The 26,213-nt window shown below is 51.1% G+C and overlaps 1 protein-coding gene and 1 long non-coding RNA gene across 7 annotated transcripts; one reads left to right on the plus strand and one right to left on the minus strand.

Annotated features, from left to right (window-relative positions):
- Positions 1–706: 706 nt before the first annotated feature.
- On the minus strand, positions 707–22,489 carry C3H16orf95 (chromosome 3 C16orf95 homolog). 6 transcript variants are annotated; one of them, XM_008508584.2, is made up of 9 exons: positions 22,379–22,489; positions 22,074–22,216; positions 17,902–17,959; positions 16,037–16,088; positions 15,172–15,312; positions 8,748–8,894; positions 7,907–7,943; positions 4,485–4,704; positions 707–2,209 (listed from the first exon to the last, which is right to left on the minus strand). In XM_008508584.2, the coding sequence occupies exons 2-9, from the start codon at positions 22,099–22,101 to the stop codon at positions 2,197–2,199; spliced, it is 696 nt and encodes a 231-aa protein (XP_008506806.2). In that variant the 5' UTR covers positions 22,102–22,216; positions 22,379–22,489; the 3' UTR covers positions 707–2,196. The 6 variants fall into 6 exon arrangements, with proteins under 6 accessions (XP_008506806.2, XP_070468568.1, XP_070468569.1 ...); XM_070612467.1 differs by lacking the exon at positions 7,907–7,943 and having other exon boundaries at positions 22,379–22,487; XM_070612468.1 differs by lacking the exons at positions 17,902–17,959; positions 22,074–22,216; positions 22,379–22,489 and adding an exon at positions 17,384–17,646.
- On the plus strand, positions 17,751–21,786 carry LOC139082257 (uncharacterized). The gene is made up of 2 exons (XR_011538072.1): positions 17,751–17,977; positions 20,116–21,786. It is a non-coding gene; the product is annotated as an uncharacterized lncRNA (long non-coding RNA).
- Positions 22,490–26,213: the final 3,724 nt, after the last annotated feature.

Consider the following 26,213-nt stretch of genomic DNA (forward strand, 5'->3'; position numbering starts at 1 on the left):
CCCAGTTCATGCATCCCAGAGTCTGGTTCCTGTGGGAATCAGTCTATTCCTTCACTCTGGGGTGACAACAAAGGTGAGCTCAGAGTAGGGTATTTAAATGGTTTCTATTTCTTCGTATGTTTCTATATACTCAAAAACTCCCAAAGCAAACTGTATTGCTTTTTCAACTAAACTGTTATTTCAAGGTAATTGGCAATTCACATGTACTTATGAGAAGTGATACAGAGAGATCCTGTGTCACCCTCTGTCCAGTTGACCCCACTGGTAACATCTTGCAAAACTAGAGCATGACATCACACCAGAACACTGATGAAGGCAAGACACAGGGTATTGCCATCACCCCAGGATGCCCCATGTGCCCTTGGATAGTCGCACCCACTTCTCTCCCACCTCGGCCCCTCCTAGATCCCTGGCACCCACTACTCTGTTCTCCTTTTCTATAATTTTACCACTTGAAGAATATTGTGTGGGACAACTGGATAGCCACATGCAAAAGTATGAACCTGGACCCCTACATCATTTCACATACAAAAATTACCAAATTAGCTCAAAAGAGATCAAAGTTAACTCAAAATAGTAGATCAAAGATGTAAATGTAAGCACTAAACTATAAATCTCTTAAGAGAAAACATAAGTAAAGCTTTGGGACCTTGGATTAGGCAATGGTTTCTTAGATGTGACCCAATGACCTAAGGCACAAGCAACCTAAGAAAAAATAGAAAACCAGACTTTATTGAACTTTAAAACTTTTGTACTGCAAAGGACATCATCAAGAAAGTGAACAGCGATCCGCAGAACAGGAGAACATATTTACAAATGATCTATCTGATAAGGATCTAGTATCCAGAATATACACAGAACACAAACTCAACAACAATAACAAATAGATAATCCAATTGAAATATAGGCAATGGGTTTAAACAGACATTTCTCCAAAGAAGATCTACAAATAGCCAATAAGCACAAGGAAAGATGTTCAATGTCATTAGTCTTTAGGGAAATACAAATCAAAACCACAACGAGATACCACTTCACATCCACAAAGATGGCTACAATCAAAACATCAGATAACAACAAGGGTTGGCGAGACTGTGGAGAAATTCTAACCCTCAGGCCTTGGGGATAGAAAATCCAAAATGGGCAGTTTTCCACTGTGGAACGCTGAGGCAGCTCCTCACAGTGTTCAACAGAGCTGCCATATGACCCAGCATTGCTACGTACATTCCCGAGAGAAATGAAAGTACGCCTACATACAAACTCATACACAAATGATCAAAGCAGCACTAGTCACAATAGCCAAAAAAGTGGAAACCACCAAAAGGTCCGTCAACTGATGATGGATAAACACAACATGGTCCAGCCATATCGTGGAATATTACTCAGCCATGAAAAGGAGTGAAGCACTGAGACACGCTATAGTAGGGGTGAACCTTGAAAACATGGTGCTAAGTGAAAGAAGCCAGACACAAAAGACCATGTATGATAGGACTACATTTAGATGAAATGTCCAGAATAGGAAAAGTCAGAAAGTAGGTTAGTGGTTTCCAGGGGCTGAGGGAGAAGGCAAGGAGGAGTGACTGCTTAACAGGTTCAGGGTTTCTTTAGGAGGCGACGGAAAACCTCTAGAATTAGACAGTGGTGATGGTTGCACAACCTTGCAAATATAGTAAAATCGGCTGAATCATACACTTTCGAAAGGTGAATTTTATGGTATGTGAGTGACATCTCAACTTAAAAACCTCACTCACATACAATTCTATGCTACTTAAAGTGAGACCCCCTGACACAGCTGCTAAAACCATTTCAGGACCTTGCACAGTGGGTCTGCCGTCCTCACAGAGGAAAGAGAAACCGAGGGACAGCCCCTCCACAGGCACCAGAGGTAGAGAGCAAGGCCTGCCTCCACAAAGGAAAATCAGAGGTTATCTTTAAAAACGTGGCCAGCTTAGAGTTTCACAAATAACATTTATTGACCACACTCCCCCCAGAATCTCACCCGCATTCACAGCAGCTCCGCTACAACCAAGAGTCACCCGATGATAAAGAATTCAGATTGGATCTCGGCTGTGAACCTGATCTTAGACAACAGTGGCTGTCACAGATCCTCCTGATCTGACGGCTTCCGGGAAAGACCTCAATTGTGACTGACGGCTTTGTTGATGTTCTCGACAGGAGCTGAAGATTCCAGCTTCAAACTCAGAAAAACTGGCTGGAAAGCAAAGAGAAAGGCAGTTAGCAGGAACTGTCCCCTGGGCCGAGACCACGCTGCCCTGGCAGGGCCTGTCAGGGAACCTCCGTGGGGTGGGGGTGGGGGTGCCCCCACAGTGGAGGGGGATGTCATCCTGGTCCCCAGTACATGCCGTCCCTGAGGAGCCCAGACAGGACAGGGGTTCAGTGAGGCGACACCAGGGCGCAGTCTTAGCTGGCTCCCTCTCCAGCTGTGGGACCTCGGGCGAGCCCCTCAGCCCCTCAGGGCCCACTTCTCCTTCTGGAGAGTCCCAGCTTTGCAGGGCTGTGAAAGGAATCGGATGAAATGAAGGCTACAAGTCCAGTCAAGAAGGCAAGTGCCTGACTCAGGGTCTGCTCTTCGGGGCTCCCTGTCGGAAGGCTCTGCGCTCGCCTGCTCTTCTGAGCCCTCTGCAGCTCTAGCAGGGCTCTGCCAGGCCAGCAGAGGGGCAGCTGGTGGCTTACCCTGAGATAATCTGGTCAAGAAGTTTGGGAGATCTCACAGGGCACCCAGCATACACCCGAGCCAGGCAAGATATTCCTCCTAAGCAGCTGGTTGGGGCCTGCACCTCTGCCCTAAGAGCCTGGCTCAGAAGGAAACACCTCCTATGAAATCAACAGCAATTTTCCTTTTGGCCTATCCTGACCCTCTACTTAACATGTACCATCTACAGTCAAGTGTCTTATTTGCTCTTCTCAGAGTGGGTACAGGGGAATCCAACTAAATTTGACATCGAGTTGGCAAATATACAAAGAAAGGTGAATCTTCATGAAAAGCAGAGATGGAAAATCTCAGGATGCTGCCCTATTGCTGTTCACAGATCAGGGAAAGCTGACGGACCCCACCGGCCCGTTCCGGGGCGCACTCGCCCTAGAGAGGCTGCGACCCAGGGCCACGTCAGCACTCGTACGCAGAGGTGCATCATGGTGTGGTTTGTATTGCCAGGGAGTCAGAGCGACATCAGCACCCAACACTAGGAGAATGGGTGAGCAGAATGCAGGGGAGAGGGACTTCCACTTCTGGCCATGAGGGGTGACAGACAGAGCTAACCTTTTGCAGTGAACAATTAGAAAACTGGGCAAAAGACACCTACAACTGTTCAGATACTAGACATTTTCTAGACCATTCCTCTTACAATTGTGTGGAGGAGACAATTAAAAAGCAAACAAGGGACCGGCTCCATGGCCGAGTGGTTAAGTTCACGCACTCCGCTGCAGCGGCCCAGGGTTCGGATCCTAGGCACGGACATGACACCGCTCGTCAGGCCACGTTGAGGCGGTGTCCCACATGCCACAACTAGAAGGACCTGCAACTAAGATATACAACTGTGTACGGGGGGAGGTTGGGAAATAAAGTAGAAAAAAAAAAAAAGAAAAAGAAGATTGGCAACAGTTGTTAGCCCAGGTGCCAATCCTTAAAAAAAAAAAAAGCAAACAAGACAATCTATGCAAATTTGAATTATGTACATTCGATACACATCGGCATATCTTCTATTTACACGTGTGTGTGTGTGTGTTTACATGCATCTACATTTAGGGTGATGGAAAGAACTGAGCAGGAAGCACTGGACAGGTGATGGGGGAGGGGCAGACTGGGGACTTGGAGGAGAATAAAGGAAGCAGCCAGGTAAGGGGAGGCCCTGCCATGACCTTGGGGTGACCTTGGAGGCCTAGTGGGGAGGGTTGAGGGGGCCTCCAGGTGAGAATCACGGGGCCTGGACAGGCTCGTGCATTCCAGGCAGGGAAGGGCTTTCCGAGTGGAGCCTCAATGGCTGGGGCCTGGCGAGAGGCAGCAGGTCCCCACGCCCGAGGGTGTGCTCAACCCCAGAGGGCTGGCTGGGCAAGCTGTCTCTAAGATCCACTTTCAACCCCTACATGACAGAAATTTACAGAAATTGGGACGGGTCTTCTTTTAGGGGCAGGGCAATTGTAGAACTTGGGAACAACGATGAGCTGAAGAAAGGTGGACAGGCCCCAGATGCCCAGCTCCCCCCATCAGCTCTGACCTCTCTAGATTGCTCTTCCAGTCCATTTGCTGGGATAAGAAGATATGTATGTCGGGAATGAGCAAGAGTCTGGACAATGATAACCACATTAAGAGCAATCATGGCCGCACCCACCTCTCACCATTCTGTTGAATTACAACCAAGATCTCCCACATTCTTGACTCCACTGAACCCTGCCAGCCCCTGGATGAAGCAGACAAGGGAATGACACCGGCCCGGGGCTACCATTGCCCCCAGCCCACACCTGCTCACCGAATGGCCACCATGACCCTCAGGACGGCCTGGAGGAGAGTCAGCAGGCTGAGGCTGAGGGGCAGGAGAGGCAGCAGAGAGGCTGGGGGGCTTCCTCCCCTCCCCAGGGCCATCGGCTCATCCTGGTAAAGGGCCTGCAGGTGCTGCCACTTGAGGAGGACGTGCCTGTCGCAGCAGATCCGCCAGCGGTTGTACCGGGAGCACAAGTCCAGGAGGGTTTCTAGGCAGAGAAAGCAAAACAAGCCCCAGACAGGGTGTGGGTACACAGTGACTCCCGAGTCTGTACACACAGGAGCACTCTCCAGAGCCCAGGGCAGGATAGCATGGTTAAAGGCGGGTCACCGCCCAGGGGGTGTGGACGCTGACCCAACGTTCATGAAGACGAAGAGAACACCGGTGTTTATTTCCAGGGCGATCAGGGGGCCTCGTGGCTGTGCTCTGAGTCTTTATCTTTAGAGCTGCACACTGAAATATTTATGGGTGAAAGGATGTGATATGTAGCTGGGGTTGCTCCACATTAAATCCTTGTCTTTATTTTCCAGGGTGGGGTGGATGGGGTGAGTGAAGCTCAGATGAAACCAGATTGGCTTGAAGCTGAGTGATGGGAACACGGGGTTTGGTGGGGTATTTGAAATGTCCCATAACCAAAAGTCATCACCGACCACAACCACAAATGGGATGCCAACATGTCCCTTTCCTAGACACTCTGTAGCTTTTGTGAGAACTGCTTTGGTCAACTTGTGACTCTCTTGATATAGTATCACTTACTTATTTTTATTACACTATTAACATGCTACTACTATAAAATGTACACTCTAATTATACTAATATAAAAACGGACTATTAACATAAAACATAATATATTTTCCTTATAAAAATTCTACTGCAAAAGCATAGAGAAAAAAAAGCACATGAGCCCCCTCTTTACAAGGAAAATACAAGATCAGAAATATGGATCTTCTCTTCAAAAAGGAAATCAGGGGGTTGGCCTGGTAGCATGGTGGTTAAGTTCGCGCGCTCCACTTTGGCGGCCCGGGGTTCACAGGTTTGGATCCCGGGCGCAGATCTAGTACCGATCATCAAGCCATGCTGTGGCAGTGTCCCCCATAAGACAGAGGAAGACTGGCACAGATGTTAGCTCAGTGACAATCTTCCTTAAGCAAAAAGAGGAGGATTGGCAACGGATGTTAGCTCAGTGACATCTTCCTCACACACACACAAAGAAGGCAATCAGCTGGATTTGAGGCCATGGGAAATGTCTCATATTTTCAAATCATTCTGTGTGAAGCTCGAGAAGAGAAAGACCCTGACTCTCCTGGTCCCAGGAGAGACTCGCGCTCCCAGTCTTGTCCTGTGAACACCTGTGGGGCTGGAACGGGTTTGAGGCTCCGAACATTATTAATATAAATTTGCCTGAACTATAAAACAATGACTGGAGTAAAGTTTAATGCTGGTTTTTAACAATGTATCAGTTGATGCCTACGATTCAACAATAAACTGAGCTTTTAGCTTTCCTTAAAGATGCAGAGTATTCAAAGCCAAAAACAACTAATGAAAATAAACCCAGAAATGTGTGACTATCAGTTAGGAGAGCAGCTTCTCCTACTGTTCTCATCCCACTGCTGAGTGTTTTTTAACAAAGTGACCTCTGGCTCTTGGACCTGAAAGCTGAGCCACTGTCCTGCTTTCTGTTCTGTTCCTTATGTACCGCCCCAGGCTCTCTCGACCCACCCTCTTCCCCACAGGTCCCCCGTGACTGTCAGCTCACACACACTCTGCCCAACCTTCATCTACCGACACACAGGGCTTTGTCTTTGTAAATTTATATTAATGGAGTCCTATCATATGGGCTCCAGGTCGCAATGTGTCTGGGTGTCCATTTTGTGTCCCTGACAGCTGTGTACTCTACGTGGCAGGTGCCACATTTCAAATCCACGCCCACTTATGTCCATCCTCCCACTGAGAGACGCTTCTGTTGCTTCCTGTACTTTGCCAAAGAACTCAGTGCTGCAGACAAGCGTATGTGTGGGAGTGTCCACAGATGTTACCCAGATGTAGGCTTGCTGGATTAAAGATCACATACATTATAATTTGATAGAAACCTCCAAATTGCCCGCCACCAAAACTGTGACAATTTATGCTGCTCCTAATTGTGTTACTTTTATACTCAGGAAAAAAATAAAGTCGTGCGTCACTTAACGATGGGGATATGTTCTGAGAAATGTGTCATGAGGTGATTTCGTCGTTGTGTGAACATCAGAGTGCACTTACACACACCTAGATGGTATAGCCAACTGCACACCTAGGCTATGTGGTACTAATCTCGTGGGACCACTGCCGTTGACTGAGACGTCATTACGCAGTGCATGACTGTGCGTATCTTCTGCAGCCTGAAGAGGTGGGTGTGTTGGGTGGCCGCCATGCATTTCCCCAGAGCTCTCCCACCCAGCCCTGCACCCCTTGGCACTGGGCAGGCCGTTCAAATCACCCGCCTGTCAAAGGAACCCTGGTGTCAGTCATCCAGCCTCTCAGTGTCGTCCATTTCCTCCTTCACAGACCCAGTCGAGCAGTACTCACTATGCAGAGTCTGACCACCACACGCCAAGAAGGACACATGAGACAAGCCCACAAAACATGCCCACTCCTTTGCTCACAGACAACACAGAGAAAGGAGGCATGTCAGCCATCAGCGTGGGAAAGCGCCTTCAAAAGCAAGTCAACCCACTCATTTCAGAGACGATGAAACTAACAGTCAGGGTGGAGATGCCACCTCCTAGTACACTATGACATGAGTACAGGAATATATATATATATATATATACACACACACACTGGGTCACAAATATAAAAATATATGAATATACTTTGTCATGAATATATGCTGCATCATGAACAAATGATTACGTATGCACTATGTCATAAATATATGAATATATGTATATACCAGGTCACAAACATGAATGTATGAATATACTGTAAATGAAGATATGCACAAATATAGTGTCATGAACATATAACGTGTTATGAATATATGAATGTAGGAATATGTACTATGTCACGAATACAGGAATATCTATGTGTATAGAACACACGCACACATACTATGTCATGAATTATAGAAAATTAGAGCTTAAAAAAAACACTTTAGATACCATCTAACTCCAGGTTGCTAACCGGCTTCATCCAGAAAGCCAATGCTGATAGACTGGTAGAGTCTGAGGCTTCTCTGGGCTCATGGGGGAGAGATGGTGGGTGATTAGTGATGCCTGGCGACTGCAAGGGTGGGAGAAGTGGTCTGTGGCTGTCTTTGTGAGACAGACGGCTGGGGATGAGAGAAGCATCCCCATCCCCATCGTGATCTTCATGAGACCCCTCCTTCCTTAGGGAGAGAGAGAGGATGAGACACGTGTACACTGAGTTACCTTGGACGCCTTGAAAACTCTGCTGCCTTCTCACCACCTATAAGAAAGAACGTGGGCAAAATGTGTCAGCCCCGGTGATCCACCAAGAGGGAGGCCTGTGGTTGGGCCTGGAAACCTCCCGAGAGGGTCTGTGGCCGGCTCAGAATGCAAGTCATGGTCTCCTTTTAAAGGGCCTCTGGGTCTTAATTCTGGAGACAGTTTGCTCCTCAATGACGGAAAACCAGCAACTGGAAAGTGAGTGAGATGGAAGGAAGCCTCTAACTTCCAGCCAGGACACTGGAAGCACGGGAAAGAAGGGGCTGAGGAGGTGACACCGGGCCCACCAGCCCCCGCAGCCGCCACCCAAGAACCCAGAGCTATGGAGGCCGCCAGACAGAGCCAAAGAGCAAGGACAGAAACTCTAAGCAACGGTCCTTCCCCGCACCCTCCCTCCATGCCTGCCAGGGCTGGGGGCTGTAAGTGCAGGAGGCTCAGACTGGGAGAGAGCTGGGTGACGGAGGAGGGGCAGGGAAGGAGGAGGAAGGGAGGTGAGTGAGGTGGAGAAGCGGAGAGAGGAGGAGGAGGCAGGAGAGGAGAAGGGGGCAGCTGAGACAGGTGCCCTCTTCAAAGAGCAGTGTACCACCTTCCCAACAGCCACCAGGACACCTGAGCTGGTCCTCCCCACACACCACTCACCTCCTGCACTCTGCTGCCCTCGGCCATGGCTTCCAGAGGACCCCACACACACACCAATGGAGGCCACGGCAGGAAAGAACCCAGCACCCTTCCCCCTCCTGTCGGGTCCCTCCGCAGGGCCACCCCTCACTCTCAGGCCTCGCTGCTGTAGGAACCTCCGTCTTACCTTCTTGGGAGATCTCAGGGCCTGGGGCACCCAGTAGGGCATCGCAGCCTGATCCCTAGGCACTGGGAGGCGGCCCCCAAAGTGGTGGCACAGGCAGAGGCATGACTTGGTGGCTTTGGGGATACAAAACCGCACCATCTTTTGGATCTAACAGAGGAAGGGAAGAGAAGGTCCAAAGGGAGATGGAGCCACACCCCAGACAACTTAGTGTGGGAGACAGGGCCCTGGGGACCTCCTCTTCTACATTCCTCCCACAAGCACACCCCAACCTCCTGGCTGAGGGAGCACGGTCTCTCCCTCACCACATTCCCAGGGGCGGGCGGCACGAGGACCTGGTGGTCCTCCTGCCCTTATTACCCAACGCCTGCACCTCTGTAGGCAGATGTGGCACCGTGGCAAGACACACAGTCTGAGGCGGGAGACCTGGCTCTGTCCTGAGCCCGGCAGCCTCCAGGAGCAACCCTTGGGCACAACTTTAGCCTCTCTGAGTCTCAGCGTCCTTGGCTATAAAGAGGGCTCTGCCAGCATTTTGACAACATTGGTCAGAGTCTAAAATGGACTGTTATTGATCCAGCAATTCCACTCCTGGGACTGCATCCTAGGAGGACACGGGTGTGTTTGCAAAACAACGTAAGCACAAGATCACTCATCACAGCACTGGCTGTAGTGACTGAACAGCCTGAATGCCCGTCAATAAGGGACAATCAATGACGGGACAGGAGACAAGAGGAAATAGGGTGGCCTTTAGAAAGAACAAGGTGGACCTGTCTGTCCTGACATGGGATGAACGCAGAGACACGATGTTAAGTGGGAAATGCAGCCTCGTGAGTACGGTATGCTACCATCTGCATTTTTGTTTATTTATTTATTTATTAATAATATAAGCTCATTCTTTACTTTTTATTTTTATTCATTTATTTATTTTTTTAGCAAGATTAGCCCTGAGCTAACATCTACTGCCAATCCTCCCCTCTTTGCTGAGGAAGACTGGCCCTGAGCTAACCTCTGTGCCCATCTTCTACTTTATATGTAAGACGCCTGCCACAGCATGGCTTGCCAAGTGGTGCCATGTCTGCACCCGGGATCCGAACTGGCGAACCCCGGGACGCCAAAGCAGAACGTGTGCACTTAACTGCTGCACCACCGGGCCGGCCCCCTGCATTTTTAAAGGAAAGAATATATGTGCAATTTTCCTTGTATATGAGTTATGGGGGGTCACACTCTTGCCCCAATTCCTCACTCCTCCCCGTGGCTTTGCCCTTTGCCCTGCCACTCTGCAGTTCCTTCCAGGAGAGGGACAGGGTGGAGCCCACCCCTTGACTTTAGTTAGATCATGTGCTGGTCTGGCAATAAAATAAAGAGGAAGTGACAGCAGCTGGTTCCGGGCCAGGCCGAAGGGGCCTTGCAGGTTTCCAGCTGCTCTTGCATCTCTGCCAAGGCTACGAGGAGACCACGCCTGGGCCAGGTCCCCTGCCTCGAGACCAGGGGCAAGTGGAGGCAAGCTGCCCAGCAGAGCGCCCTCAGACTCAGGAGCAACGGCAGCGACTGTGGTTTCAAGCTGGGTGTTTGGGCGACTTGTGGTCCATCACTAGTGAAAGAACACACACGGAAACCTCCGGAAGGACACACAAGGAAGCCTTGGGGGGAGGGGCTGGGCAACAGGGGAGGGAGAATCAGGCTCGCGATGCCTCCTTCTACTGCTGCGACTTGCCAGCAGGTGCTCATGTCCCACATTCTAAGAAATAATAACGACTTTTGAGTGGACGCTCTGCCAGGAGAACTGGACTACAGCATGTGTGTGAATGTGCCACAAAGCACAGACGGCCCTGCAGGCAGAGGGGATGTGAAGGCTCAGACAAAGCAGGAGTCCCAAGGCCTGGAGACCCCAGGGACCCCGTCCACCTCTGTGCCTCTTGCCGCCAGGGCACGGGGCACCTCCCACCTGCAGCCCTTTGCCCCGAAGACAAGCAGCTGTCCAGTTCTACCCAGTCCGCCAGCACCTGCTACACGTGTTCTCCACAGCCGGCACCGCGCCAGGGGCAGACGCGACCCCGGCCCGCCCATGGCAGCTCACGAGGAAGCACCGTCCAGCATGAGAGAATAAACGCCGGGAGGTGGGGGAGCAGAGGGGCTGGGAGAACATCAGGGCGATGAGGCTGTCCGAGAAAGGGCCACTGAGCCAGGTGGCGGAGGTGGGGGAGCAGCAGGTGCCGGTTTGAGGCCTCCAAGGACATGGGTAACAGGACTAGCTGCACCGGGCAGACCTCACGGGTTACCCACGCAGCAATCATTTCCTCCCTCTGGTTAAAACAACCCAATTTTGCCCATGGGGCAAAGAGCTCAGTCCCAAGGGACCAGCATGAGCCAGTCAGGGCTTTGCCAGGAAGGGGTCTGGGGGTGAGGACAAAGAGATGGAAGAGAGTCAGCTGGGGCTCTGGGAATGTTTTATCCCCGATAAGAAAGAGAGGATGGGAGAGCAAGCCTTCTATGCCGCCTGAAAAAGGACGACCTTGGAAACACTCAGTTTCTGCCATGTGCATCACAGTGAAGAAAGAAACCCATAGCCACCATCTGGAGACACTAAAGGTGACAGCACCAACACTCGAGCAGAAGGATGAAGAGTCTGGGACCTTGAAGACATTGTTAAGCCATAAACCAACCCTGGAGACTCCTCTCCCTCCCAAAGACCCTGGCAGAAACCACCGCCCATCAGTCTCTTTTCACCTGAGCCTAACCCCTCCCTCTGATGGAACAGGAGGCCAGGGGCAAGTGGAAAAGGGGCTGGAGAACCAAGCAGGGGCAAGATCGGGAAGGGCCCCAGGAGTCATGTCAGGGAGTCTGGGCCATATTCCAAGGGAAATGGGGAGCCACGGGGGAGTGACAGGACCCAATCCACAGTTTTCAAAGCTCACCAGCAGTCGGAAATGGACAGTGAGAGCTAGAGAGGGTGGAGGCAGGGAAACCAGCTGGGAGGCTGGGGCCGTCACCACGATGGGACGTGCTGGGCACCCTGACTTCTACGTTCCTTCCACCCTGCTCAGGGTCATCTCCTCCCTGATGCCCAGCAGCACAACTCAGTGAAGCGAGTCCTGGACCCAGACCAGAGCCCTGGACTCTAATCCCCGATCTGCCGGGGACTGACCGTGTGGCCTTCGATAAGCCCCTCTTCCTCTCTGGACCTCAGTTTGCCCACCTGCTAAAGAGGATGATACTACTTACCCTGCCTGACTTTCGAATGACACAGTGACCACCAGCAGGGACTGAGGCTATCATCACTGCCTAGAACACTGTGACTCAGTCACCCTGATGCCACTGACCCCTTGGAGAGTCCATTAAAAAACAAGAGATGAGAGATTTGACATTCTATAATCACTGCAGAGTCTACTGACATCAAAAGGGTAATAGGAGAAGATTATGAACTATATTATGCCAACAAATTCAACAACACTGATGTAATGCACATTCTAACTCTTGAAGTTCACTCAAGAAGAAATGGATGACCTGAATGGCTGTGTCCACGAAGAAAATGACATCTGTAGTTAAAAACCTTTCCACACAGGAAGCTGCAGGCCCACAGGGCTTCACTGGCAAATTCGACCAAATGCTCAAAGAAGAAATAATACCAAGTCTATGCAACTTCTTCCAGAAAACTGAAAATGAGGGAATACTTCCCCACTCACTTTACAAATCCAGCATTAATATAGCACGTCTAAGTGGGGTTTATCCTAGGAAAAGTTGGCTTAACTTTTGAGAACCAATCAATGCAATTCATCATATTAAAGCAAAAAAGAAAAACCATATGATGATTTCAATAGATACAGGAAAAATCCAACATTCATTTCTGATAAAAACTCTCAGCCTACTAGGAATAGCAGGGAACTTCCTCGGCCTGATAAGAGGCATGTAAATTTACAGCTAACATCATGCTTAATGGTGAAAACCAGAATGCTGTCTTCTAAGATCAAGAAAAAGACAAGGCTGTCTGTCTCCCCACTCTATTCAACAGTGTACTGGAAGTTCTAGCCAGTGTATTAGGCAAGAAAAATAAATACAAGGCATCCAGATTGGAAAGGAAGAAATAAAACCATTTCTATCTGCAGATGACATGATCATCTATGTAGAAAATCCAATGGAATCTATAAAAAAGAGGTGCTAGAATAAATGAGTTTAGTAATATTGTGCAACACAAGATCAAAATACAAAAATCAATGGTAGTTCTGAATACAAGCAATCAGCAATCAGAAACTGAATTTAAAAAACAGTGATCAAAAATATGAAATAGTTATGAATAAATATGACAAAAGATAAGCAAAACCTGTATACTAAAAACCAAAAAATATTACTGAGAGATATTAAAGAAGATCTAAATAAATACAGAGATTACCATGTTCATGAGTCAGAAAACTCAATATTGTTAAGAAGACAATCCTCTTCAAATTGATCTACATAGATGATCCCAATCGAAATCTCAGTAGAACATTTTGGTAGAAATTGACAAACTGATTCTAAAATTCACATGGAAATGCAAAGACCCTACAATCAGGAACTTTGAAAAAGAAAAACAACATTGGAGAACTAATGTTACCTGATTTCCAGACTTTTCTTAAAGCCACAGTAATCAAGACAGTTGGCACTGGCATGAAGATAGACGAGCAGAGCAGAATACAGATCAGAAACAGACCCAAACATATATGGATAACTGATTTTTGACAAAGGTGCAAAGGCAAGTCAGTGGAGAAAGGATGATCTTTACAACTCATGACGTTAGAACAACTGGAGCTCCACACGCAAAAAAATGAACTTCAATCCGTATCATACACATATCTTGTATATGGCCATATCATGCCATATACAAAAATTAACTTAAAATGGGCCAAAGATCTAAACATAAACTGCAAACCATAAAACTTCTAGAAGAAAACATAGGAGAAACACTTCTGACCTTGGGTTAAGTGAAGCCTTCTTAGAAATGCTTAGAAAGCATGACCAATGCTGTGCTGGGGACCGGCACATCTAAGCAAGATCCAGAAAAGATCAAATTGATATATTAGACTTCATCAAATCTTAAAACTTCTGCTCTTTGAAAGACACTAATAAGAGAATAAAAAGACAAGACAAAGACGGAGAAAACATTTTCAAGTTGAATATCTGATAAAGAACTTGTATCCAGAATATACAAAGAACTCTCACACCTCGGTAATAAAAAAAATACCCAATAGGGGCCGGCCCCGTGGCCGAGTGGTTAAGTTCGCGCGCTCCACCATAGGTGGCCCAGGGTTTCGTCAGTTCAAATCCTGGGCGCGGACATGGCACCGCTCATCGAGCCATGCTGAGGCGGCGTCCCACATGCCACAACTAGAAGGACCCACAACTAAGAACATATAACTATGTGCCTGGGGGCTGTGGGGAGAAAAAGGAAAAAAATAAAATCTTTAAAAAAAAAATACCCAATTTCCCTAAATGGGCAAAATATTTGAATGGACACATATCAAGTAAGATATGCAGATGATAAAAGCATATGAAGAGACCCTCAACATCATTAGTTGTTATGGAAATACAAATTGCAACCACAATGAGATACACACCTATTAAGATAGCCACAATTAAAAAGATTGACCAAAGCAAGTGTTAGCGAAGATGTGGAGGAACCGGAACTTCACCCACTACTGGAGGAAATGCAAAATGCACAACCACTTTGGAAAATGGCTGACAGTTTCTTAAAAAGTTAAACATACACCTACCACATGATGCAGAAATTCCATTCCTAGGTATCCCACCAAGAAAAATGAAGGTGTGTTCACACAAACACTTCTACACAAATGTTCATAGCAGCTTTATTTGTAGTAGACAAAACTGGAAATGCTCCAAATGTCCTTCACTGGATGAATGGATAAACTGCGGTCTATTCACACAATAGAACACCACTCAGCCCTAAAAAGGAATGAACTACGGACACACGCCACCACGTGGATGCATCTCAAAAGTAACCGTGCTGAGTGAAAGAAGCCAGACAAAAAGAGTGCAAACTATATGATTCCATTTATATAAAATTCAAGAAAAGGCAAACTAATCTATAGGGACAGAAACAGATAAGTGGTTGCCTGGGGACTACAGGGCAGACAGGGTTGGGTGGCATTACAAAGGGGCACAAGGAAACCTTTTAGGGTTCTGGGGATGTATGTTATCTTGATTGTGGTAGTGGTTTCATGGGTGCATACATATTCAAGACATCAAATTGCACACTTTACATATATGCAGTTTATCATGTCAATAATATCTCCATAAATCTGGTTTAAAAAATCACAAACTGTCTCCCAGAAACTTAAAAATATCATTCACCTAATACTTATGACTCTGAGGGATGTCTGGTCCCCTGAAATTCACCCTGGACCCAGGTAAAGAACTCCCAGTTCAGGTCACCTACCTGCTTTCGGGGTCTCAGGGACAGAGGGACCCAGTAAGGCAGCACCGCCTCAGCCCTGGGCACCGGCAGACGGCCCCCGAATTTGGTCTGGCACTCACAGCAGACGGCCTCTTGGAGAATAGTGCTGGGGACAGGGCACATCTGAGCAAGAGCCAGAAAAGAGAGTTGAAGGTGATGCTGCATTTACAATGGGAGCCAAGGAGCTCTCTGGAATACTAAGTCAATGCTCAGAGGAAGCCTGGGTTGAGACAGGGCATCCGGGAGCAGGGACAGTGGCCTCAGCTCCTGCAGCTCAGAAAGAGCCAGGCTACCACGGCTGCCCCGTGACCCTCCAAAGTCGTTTAGAGGGGGACCACTAGAGCGTGCAGACCAGGAGGCTGGGATTTGTGACAATTACCGTGCACAAATCTCAGGTTCCCCCTCTGAAAATGGGGAAATACACCCGGCTCTAGTGGGGACATGACTGCCCTTTTTGTGGTTATCTGTGTCAATCTGCATACAGGGCTTCCACATCCATCTGATGTGGTCCCCATCGCACCTACAGACAGGAAGGAGGGGAAGGCATCCTCTCCAGGGGCAGATGAAGCAGCTGATGCCCACTGCGGGTACACTAAGGGGCCGCGTTGGCTCTCCCAGGCCGCCTGAATCCCTGTCTCAAGGTGTCATGAGGAGTTGGGTGAGAGGAGGCAGCGGGTGAGGCCATATAGAGATTTTGCAGGCTCGGTGATGCCCCTGCAACCATGGACTCCTGTGTCTGACACGTTCTCTCATGAGATGCTCCTTCTGGACCCACATTCTCTGCTCTCCCCACCCCACAGGGGCGTGTCAGGGCGTGTCAGCATAGTGGACGGTCTGCTTTCCTTACCACACGATCTGTGAGACACACTTCTTTCCTAAAGGTTTGAAATGTGCTCCTCCTAGAAAAAAAGAACAAGAAAGCTTAGAAAGTTCTGGGCTTTGTGTAAACTGGGGGGGCAGGGGTGCTAAGGTGAGGGCCTGGGCCAGCCTTCTTGGAACTGACCCATATCATTAAATCCCAGGGGTAGAAGGGGTCATCCTTCTGAGGCCAAGAGGAGGCAGGAAGTGATGACAGAAGCAGTGTGTGCAAGCTCCCAGATGTCAGACTGCTGTGGAATCCTGCATTCCCGAATCTACTTGCTTCTGGCACACTCCAGCTAAACTTGTGCTAGGCCCTTCAGGAACATCCAACCTGACGAGAACCTTCCAAGACGTGGAGCTGCCAACCACATCATCTAAGATGCTTCATCAGACGCCCCAAGCTTACTTGCAATACTAAAGAGAAATGTTCTGAAAACTGTACATTTAATGAAACTCCTGGTATAAAAACCCGGGTGCTTTGTCTCTGGGATGACAAAACATTTGAGGCTAAACAGACCGTTACTGTTCCCCACTCTCCCCCCCAACAAACTGCTACAAGGTCGGTCATATGGAGAGTGTCCAGAGGGCATGAATCCAACACCAAGCGAAGCCTGGTGGCCCTGACGGCGATGTGTCAAAGTGCTTTGTAACATGCAAACTGGAAGAGTGGGACATTTTTGTTTCATTGTTATAACAATCATGATTATTGCAGCTTCATTACAGCAACAGCTTCAGGTCAATGAGCTCAACCCTCCCAGCTGATGCCTGAACACAGTAATGACAGCTTTGCTGTTTGGGGGGTCAGGGGGTTGGGGAGGGACACTCATCCCAGTCCAATGAGTCCAAGCGGGTGCGAATCCCCCACTCCGCGCCCAAAGCCGAGGCCCAGCTCCTCTCAGATATCGGCTCAGAATGGTGTCCTAACTCAAGTCGGCCCAAGGAAACTCATTCTGGGGCTCAGGGCTGAAATTACTAGGAAAGAGAATCTCCTTTTCTGTTGAGGTTGTAAGCTTCCAGAGGTCTTGGTGGTCATCTTGCCTCCGGGAGGGAAGCCAGCACACAGGAAAGCAAACTGAGAAATGGAAGCAGTCCTTGACCCCAGTCCTTGAGCATCCGGATACATCCATGCCTGAAGACCCGCCCCAGACATTCTCACTAAAACAATAAATTGTCCTTTGTGCTTATGTCGATGCAGGTGTGGTCCCTGTCCTATGTGGTACAAGCTACTACTGGGACCGGGGTTCACAAGCTCTCCCAGGTGATTCGGGGGCGCTGGGGCTCCCCCAGGTGTGGTGTCCCCGGCCCGGCCTGCGAGACTCGGGGACGCACTTGCCCGTCACGACGCGCTCGGAGTGCGAGTGAGCGCTGACAGACCAAGCGGGCACCGGAGGGCTCCCGGAAGTGCCCGCCGCGGCTCAAATAAGGTCGTGGTGATGGTGGTGACGATGACCATGGTGACGAGAGGGACGAAAGCCGGGGCTGGCTCCCACGCGCGCCACTCGTACGCTAAGGAGCGCTCTCAAACGCAAGCAAGGCGCCGACCCCCGAAGCTCCTCCCCTTCCGCTCGCCCCACTCCGAGATCGGGCCCTTCCGCTTCTGCTCGCACGGCCCCACCCCGCTGATTGGTCCGCGCTCAGCCAATCAGACGCTTCCTTCTAGGCATGTGCACTTAGCTGGCGGCTGATTGGCCCCTGGATGCACAGGCCTCGGGGTCGCGGGTCAGCGGGTCAGCAGGGCTGGATAGACCTGAAGCGGAGCGCAGGAGAAACCCGGCGCAGGAGACTCCTCGCGCGGTTCTCCCGCAGTCGGCCCCGGAAGCTGCCCTCCCCCGAGCCGGGAAACCCACTCACCATTTCCGACGGGTGGGCCTGCGGGGCCGCAGGGCGCGCCAGCCGGGGCCTCGGTCCCCTGGAAAGAGAGAAAGAGGTGGGTCCGCTTCCCCGCTGCCGTGCGGTGGCGGAACGGCGGCTCGGGGCCGGTTTCGGGAAGGACAGAGCACCTCTGAATATCGCACGCCGTGCTGGGGACGCACTTGTGTTTAAAGTCGTTGGTTGTGTTTCGGAAATGCAGATCTAAGTGGGCGATCCGCATTGCACTGCTAAATCTGCAACCCGACCGATGGGCTCACAGTGTGACTTTTAGAGAAATGCGTGGGTCTTGAGCAACCTGGGGTTTAAAAGGCCACGGAATTCAAAACCGCTGTCCTCCAGAGGGTCCCAGTGCTGTTTGAACTCTCTGGCCTGTCTTCCTCTGCCTCTTAGTCTCCCCTTCCTCCACCCTCGCTCCTGCCGCGCGCACGTGTGCGCTCGGGACAGTTGCTGAAATGCAGAGGCCTTAAGTCTTCACATTTTCCTAAAACGAAATGCTTTCTGCCTATGTTCCTTTACTTTATCACAAACTCCAAATTGTATTTCTTGGAATGAGTTAGTTCTCACTTCTCAGTATTTTCATGCTGACTTTAATACTGTCGATTAATATCGATATCTGTCCAAACCATCGTAAGCAGCTCTAGCCCTAATGGGCGGGTGACACCTCAGTGTGCTACGTTCTAGTCATGGACAGACAGGCCCTGCTCGGGTTTCTTGGCTCCGTTATTTAACTGCGGTCATGACCAAGGAAGGTCATGACCTATGAACAGGGTTGAGCTTCCAGCCAGTACACACATGCATGCTCTCCTGGCCGGCAGCCCTGCTGATGGGGCAGTGCCCATATCATATTAGCTGCTGAATATTTCAGACGCCACCCCCTGTATATGCGTGTGCATAAATAATGTCATCACTGGTCTCTTAATAGCTAATGACAAAATTATCTGGGAATTTCGCCATTAGCCTAGCATTTTATTTATGGCTGTCTCACCTCTACCCGCTGTGGAGCTCTCTTGGCTTCCCTGCCTTCTCCATTATCCCTCTGAGCCCAGTGGAATATCGCTGTAGTGTAGAAGACAGGCTTGTGCCCCTGTGGAAGCTCGGGTCCTCACCACTGGGACACTGCCTTGCCATTTCATGTCAAGAATAGCTCATCATGATCCCCATCCCCCTCAAGAAATTAAAAGGAGTAACTAAAATTAAAAGGACTAACAATACCAAGTTTACCAAGGATGTGGCACCTGGAACCCTCATACATTGCTCATGAAATTGATACAACCATATTAGCAAACCGTTTGGCAGTATTTACAAAACCTAAACATATGAATACCCTGTGACCAAGCTATTCCTCATGTGGGTATACACCCAACAGAAATGAGAGCTTATGTCCACCAGAAGACATGGACAAAAAGATCCACAGCAACTTTCTTCTAGCAGTTCCAAACTAGAAATGACCCAAATGTCCATCCATAGGAGGAAAGATTTTAAAAAGAATTTATGGCATATTCACATAGAGGAACACTACATGATGATAAGAAAGAACACACAACCACAATCCACAACAATGTGGACAAAGCACACAGATAAGCCAGACCCCAAAGCGTGCGTATGATTCCATGTGTACAGTGTTCAAAGCCAGGAGGGCAAACCCATCACCTCCAGGGCTGGGGATCCAAAGGAGCCCCGCTCCCTGCCGCAGTGTCAGAGTGACAAGGCCCAATCCCAGTGCTGGCCCTACCTCTTACTGTGTGGATCAGGCAAGTCCCAAAGGAAGCCTGAGAAGAGGAGAGAAGACAGCCTGAAAAGCGCTTGAGAGGCAGGCACGGAGTGAACAGTTGCAGGTCAGCTGTCACTACATGAGTGTGGCAGGATCATTTTTTCCCTTTCCCTTCCCACTTCATGCAGAGGTTGGCTCGCTGCCACTGCCTCAGGGGAGGGAATTGGGACCAGCAAAGCCTGTGGCTGCCAAGTCTCTGCCTGGCTTTTGTTTCCAGGGCCTCCAGGTAGGGGAGGGGGGAGCAGAGCAACAGCTCTCAGTCCCGGAGTCGTGGTGCAGTTGTGCAGTGGGTTCACCAACCAAGGGTCCCTGGCTGAGAGGTGAGTGGGGCTTGCGTTTAGCCTGCACTCCGCTGGCCACATCACACACTCGGGCCTGGGCCTGCGCCTGCTCAGAGGGGCCAACTTATATCACTTACCCAGGAGCACACTGGGCTGCTGGTGGTGCTGCAAGGGCCTGACAGCTGAGCAGCAGGAGCCACCAGACTAGAGGGAACCATCCGACCTGGCTAGACAAGGATGGAGAAGAGGCGGGCCGTGGAGCCAGTTGCAGCCAGCACCTCTCCATCCCCCTGGCAACGCTCTCACTTGCTGATGGCTGCCAGTGCCTGACGACTGGTCACCAGAGACTCTCCTGACTCGTGTCTGGGGGCAGGTCAGGAGTGCGAGGGAAGAATGCCCCTGAGAGCAGCCCTCAGCAGTGACAGGAAGGTGGATGTATCCCAGCTTCTACACTGCAGGCGGAACAACTCGGGTATGCTCCACACTGTCGCCCCTCGTCCGCACGAGACTGAGCCCCAGCTTGCTGCCCCTCTTGATGATTCCCCTTGTACTGGTCCCTCGCTCCCCACCTCACCCCCTACCTGCCTACCTGTGTTTCCGTGATCATCTCGCCAATATAACCTACCTGCAGATTCTCATCTTGGGGTCGGCTTTCGGGGGAACCACAACCAAGACAGCCCCTTCCCGCCTCCCCCCCAACCGTCGCCTGCAGCCTGGAGGGGTTTGTCACAAAGCCTCATGCTGCCTGCCATCTGTGCCATAGCCTGGGACAGAGCCCAGAGCCAGGGCCAGCTGTGCCCTCGGAGAGCTGGTGGCACAGGTGGAATCCCGCCGGTCACCCCTGCGTGTGGTGAGGGTGGCAGGCTGCAGCAGCATGAGTCCGAGTGAGTGCTAACGAAAGCTTTTAAGAACCCTGGGCGGATGCAGGGAAAGGAGCAGGACGCAGGGCAGCAGGCAAGGCTGATGTCAGGCTTTGGAACACCAGGACGGGGTGTGGGATGTTCTTTCTCAGCCCCTTGTTCCAGACTCTCGGTTTCCCAAAGATTTGAACCTCCTTGCAGAGGGAAAAGAAAGGAGCCTGCCATCCGCTGCAAACAAGGACTTGACCCCACAGTTAGGAGCTGTCATTGACCCTCTCCAGGCATTGGGAAGGCTGGGGTTAGGGACAGATTGGGGACACCTCTGTGCAACTTGACAGAGCTGGCTGCTGAGACAAAGAGCCCAGTGCCCCCCCCAAGTGGTGGGTCACAGCCCAGCCCCTAAGGCCCTGTGGGTGAACAGAGAGCAGGGGAGAGACCATCCTGCAGAAAGGACACTGTCCTGAGTGTTACCCCAGCCACCACACAGCACTGCCCCTGAGGGCCACGGCTGGAGGACTGCCACTTCCCATTCATCTACACCTTTCCGCCTCCATATCTTTGAGAATGTTACTACAAAAGCACGTACTGCTAAAAAAAGTTGTGATTTTTTGAAGTTGGCTTGTTATTTCAGGATAACCTTGCCTAATTGACCTGTGACAGACATTTGAAAGGAGTTCTACAAATCTAGCTCCTGTAGGTTAAGTAAAAATGTGATTTTTAGGGGCCGGCCCCCTGGCTAAGTGGTTAAGTTTGTGTGCTCCGCTTTGGCGGCCCAGGGTTTTGCTGGTTCGGATCCTGGGCATGGATGTGGCACCGCTCATCAGGCCATGCTGAGACGGCGTCCCACATAGCACAAGCAGAAGGACCTACAACTAGAATATAAAACTATATGTACTGGGTTGGCGGGGCTTTGGGGAGAAGAAAAATAATAAATAAAAGAAGATTGGCAACAGATGTTAGCTCAGGTGCCAATCTTAAAAAAAAAAGATTTTTAAAATCTAAGAACTGTGATTTTTAGATTTTCGTGTCCCTCATCTCTCAGGTTGAGCAAGGTCACTCAGGTTGAGCAGTCCCTTCCCAGCCCGGGTGACACCAGGCGCTGCTGACTTGTGTCATTGTGTTCTGTGTGAACGGCACCTCAACACAGGACTCTCACTTCACCCCATCGAGGGCCCTGCATTAGGTTACCAGTCCCCTGGTGGACGTCATCCCGTGCGACTCTGCTGCCCTAAACCTTACCTTTACCTCCTGGGGTCACAGGCTTCATTCTTGCCCTTATGCTCCCCACCTCTCCGACAGTGACATTCTAGCGTTCCCTCTTCCATAAGCTGTGTAACATCAGCATCTTGGCCTCTCTTCCCTTCTTCACTGTGTCTTGCGATCTGCCAGGGAACACAGTGCCATTGTCACTGTCATCCTCACCATCGTCAGAGTCCTACGAAAGGGCTCTGCCCAAGCCAGCCAGCCAGGCTCTGGGAGTGTCTGTTCATTTCCAAATGCCTGTCACCATCTCAGCCCCGCCCCCCAGGGCACCCAGCACCCACATCCTAGTGCTTTCCCTGAGATCCCCGAAGCGTCCTCTAGGACAAGAGGGCTTCCATGCCTGTGTGCTGCGCTGGTGCGCCCTGGGAAAGCTGGCTTCCAATAGAACTGTGGAACGTTGGCAACGGGAGAAGCTCCATGGCGACAAGGCCATCCACCAGGCTCAGGCAGCCTCCGGGGTCAGCTCCCAGTCTGGGATCCTGCAGGGAGCCTAAGAAGGACAGGAATTGCGTGTAGGTCCTCGCCGGCCTCCCAGGCCTGGTCCATGGGGGTGCGCACAGTGGCTCTCTGGACGACTTGCCTGCAGAAGGGCCGGCCTGCCCATCCACTCAGGGCTCAGGGCTCCCTTCTCTACCGTCTGAGCCAGCATCCACACACCTCTTGTCCACTGAGTGGTCACAGCAGCTCTGTGAGGTGGGCTTCAGGCCTGAGCCACTAGCAGGTGGAGCCCCCTAGCCACCGTTTGGGCCAGTGCACACAGAGGCCAGAGCAGAATCAGCTCTAAGGCCCAGCTCTTCTCTTTTGTTCCCCCCACCCCAGTCTAGTCGTCCATGACTCCTCACTCAGGCTCTGGTCACTTCCCAGGCCATGTCAATTCTAACAGAACCCCTGCAGCAGCCTCCTGCGGGGACCTCCCACCTGCGCCTTCCTCACTTACAACCCGTCTCAACAGGGCAGCCGAGCCATCTCCTGAGCCTGCTCAGAAGTCTAGGGGCTCCCAGGGGGCTCAGAGGGCAAGCCCTGGTCCTCACTCTATCCACAGGGCACCGTGTGATCTGTGCCTGTGTGAATACAAGCACACACGTGTGCACATGCGCACAGACCCACACAAATGCACACAGTACATATCAACAGTGTATCTGTGGTACTAAAATTTCATGGAAAGTATTAGGAAAAAAAAGTCTAAAAAGACTCCTTAGAGGGAGATGATAATGAAAAAGAAGGCTGAGAAGCACTGCTGAATGAAAGAAGCCAGACTGAAAAAGCTACATACTGTACTATTCCGTTTATTTGACATTCCAGAAAAAGCAAAACTATAGGGATGGAGAACAGATCAGGGGTGGCTGGGGGGTGGATGACAGCCATGAAGGGGCAGCATCAGGGATTTTGAGGGTGACGGAACATTCTATATCTTGATTAAGGTGCTTGTTCACAGCTGTATGTACTGGTCAACTCAAAGAAATGTACACACACTAAAAACACAAATTATACCTCAAAAACCTAACCAAGAAAAAAAAAAAAGACAGCTCAACCCTTTCTCACTAAAGTGCAAAGGACAGCTACTTGTTTAAAAAGTTCCGTGAGGGACTTTCTCAGGAATCCTCTTCCCAAGAGATGCTAGAAAAGGAGAGGTTTGTTATGCAGCAGCAGAATCCTTTGGGGAGTTGGCAAAACCATGAATGCTCAAACCCTGTCCCCAGAGATCATAGTCCAGCATGCCAGGGCTGGGCAGGCATCTCGCTCCTGCTAAGCTTCCTGGTGGCCCTGAGCCTCACGCCCCCACTCTCACCCCATGGGGAGCCATCCCACTGGCCCGAGTGGCAGACAGTGCTGCACAACAGCCATCGCCACCTCCTGACCACAAGGAGCCAGAGGAAATGCATGAGGTGAGGTGGCCCCAGTACTGGGAAGGAGCCACGACTCTGGAGCATTGCCAAGACCTGGGTCCTGGGCCCCTGCTGAGGTTCTGGGAGTGATATCCCCCCAGTTAGAGAAGGAGATGGGTGAGGACACAGCGCCGCGCCGGGCCAGGCGTCACCCAAGCGAGGCGCCACAGATCCACCTGTGCCCACTTCCATCTCGGCCTTGACCCTTTACTGCACTGGGGATAGACTACACCCTGATGCGACGCTGAGGGTCAAGGGGAGGCCACCTGAGCCCACGTTGGGGATGCTCCGTGCTGTAACCTGCGCAGGACTGAAACCCTGCCACTTGTTCACCGCTGTGTCCCCAGGGCTCAGCACCCTGTTTGGGGCATGGAGGTGCAGGTACTGCACTGGTTCTCCACGAGTGACTGCCCCCAGGGACACTGGCTGCGTCGAGGCGTTTGGTTGTCACGATGGAGGAGGCCAGGGATGCTGCGGGGTGCCCTACAGTGCACCTGACAGCCCCAGCACGGAATCACCCAGCCCCAAACATGGAGATGGAGGGCCCGGGGGAGAGGCCCCGCTCAAATGAGCAGCCAGGGCTCAGGACTGAGGAGCACTGCGGTCACGCCTGGCTCCCCCTGAGCATCTTGGGTCTGCGGCTTGGCCTGGGCTGCAGGCACGTAAACGTGCCTACAGGGGAGAGCAGGACCATCTAGGGCTGGACCTGGCCACCTGAGCTGCTTCTTAGGCCTCCCTGTGGGGCCCCCACGCGTGTCCTGGGCGGTTTGCTGCCTCTCCCCTCTGATTCTGCTCACCGAGAAGCACCTGTTCACCCCAGAGCAGGGCAGAGAAGGGCCCGGGCATCGCACAAGAGCCGGCAGGTGTGGGAAGGGGAGTGCCAGGTGCCCACCCTCCCCCATGAGCACAGCGTTTGTCCCCAGCGACTGTGCGGGGTCTGAAAACCATATTCTTGGAAGGAGCCAGAGTGGCAGCCTTCTATCACTGTTGGATTTTCAGGTCAAAATGGGGGGGTAGGTCTGAAAACTTTATGCAAGTGGCTTTTCTTTCTTTGCAGCGTTCGCCTTGCTGGCTGGGCTCACGCACAGATGCAGTGACCCTAAATCCCCACTAGAGGTCAGGCTACAAAGTCCTCTCTTGAGGGGGCGGAGGGGAGATGCCACCTACACAGCCCTCTGTGAGAAGGGACCCAGGCCGCCCTCCAGCCAGCAGCAGTGTGACACCTCAGGGACAGCGGGGCTAAGCGACCCCTCAGCTCTCCCGGCCCGTCTGGATGGGAACATGAGGTACTTTTACTTTCTATGTTAAATATTTTAATTTTTTACAAGAATATTACTTTTGTAAACAGGAAAAAAAAAAAAAGATACCTCAGATCCTCAGCTGTAAGCCCAGCGACGGCACAGCGCCTGCCCTGTCTACCCTGCTCTCAGAGAAGGCAAACTCACCGACTTCAGCCTAAGAAAATCCACAGTGGCCCACACTCCCTCAGGGCCACCTTGTGACATGGGGATGGGGACACATGTCAGCTGAGGTCACAGGGAGGGATCCAGGGACCTACCGGGGTCTGAGTTCCAAGGGCTCACTTGCCGCTCTGTTCCATGATGGAAAATCAAAACTTCACAGGTTGAGACTAGGTGTGCGAAGCGCAGGCTCCCATCCGCGATCCAGGCCCCTCCCTCAGCCCGCAGCCCCCTCCCACAGTGTCCCCTCCTGCATCCAGAGCCCAGGATGTTTAAGGCCCCAGCCTGCATCTGAATCACATCCCAGAAGAAACAACAAAGCACACAACAAGGTTTCAAAAACTGATTTATGGAGAAACAACCCTGCACAGTCATTCCTGTGACCATGCCCAGTGACAGTGTCGGGGCCCCGGCTCACAGCAGCTGCTTCCTCAAGTCCTCCCCAGCCCCAGCCCCACCCGGCACACCCCAGTGGATGACTGAGTGACCAGGACTCTTCCCAGGGCATGGCGTTTCAAGATCAAACAGCATAAATGTTTTTCTTCGCCAAGTTGGCTATATGATCTCAAATAAAAACCAAAAGTAAAATTAGGCTGAAAAAGCAAAAGGTTCTGAGCCCTTCGTGTGTTTTGCCTGGCCTCCCTGTGAGCACGGGAAGGATGAGAAGAGGGCCCGCCTTCCTGCTGGAGCCCCACCAGCACCCATGCCCCCCGAAGGCTGGCCTGCAGGCAGCTGATGACCCAGCGCTAGCCCAGTCATTTGCCACCTTC

Source organism: Equus przewalskii, chromosome 3, assembly GCF_037783145.1.
Source record: "Equus przewalskii isolate Varuska chromosome 3, EquPr2, whole genome shotgun sequence".
Lineage (NCBI taxonomy): Eukaryota > Metazoa > Chordata > Mammalia > Perissodactyla > Equidae > Equus > Equus przewalskii.

What these genes read in the sequence shown, in the direction of transcription:
- C3H16orf95 (XM_008508584.2), bottom strand. Translation starts at nt 22,101, where the DNA reads ATGAAGCCTGTGACCCCAGGAGGTAAAG. An exon ending in TGTGTCTCACAGATCGTGTG is followed by an intron (nt 15,313 to 16,036) that starts GTAAGGAAAGCA and finishes GCTCTTGCTCAG; the next exon opens with ATGTGCCCTGTCCCCAGCAC. An exon ending in GAGTTTTCAAGGCGTCCAAG is followed by an intron (nt 4,705 to 7,906) that starts GTAACTCAGTGT and finishes TTCTCTGCCTAG; the next exon opens with AAACCCTCCTGGACTTGTGC.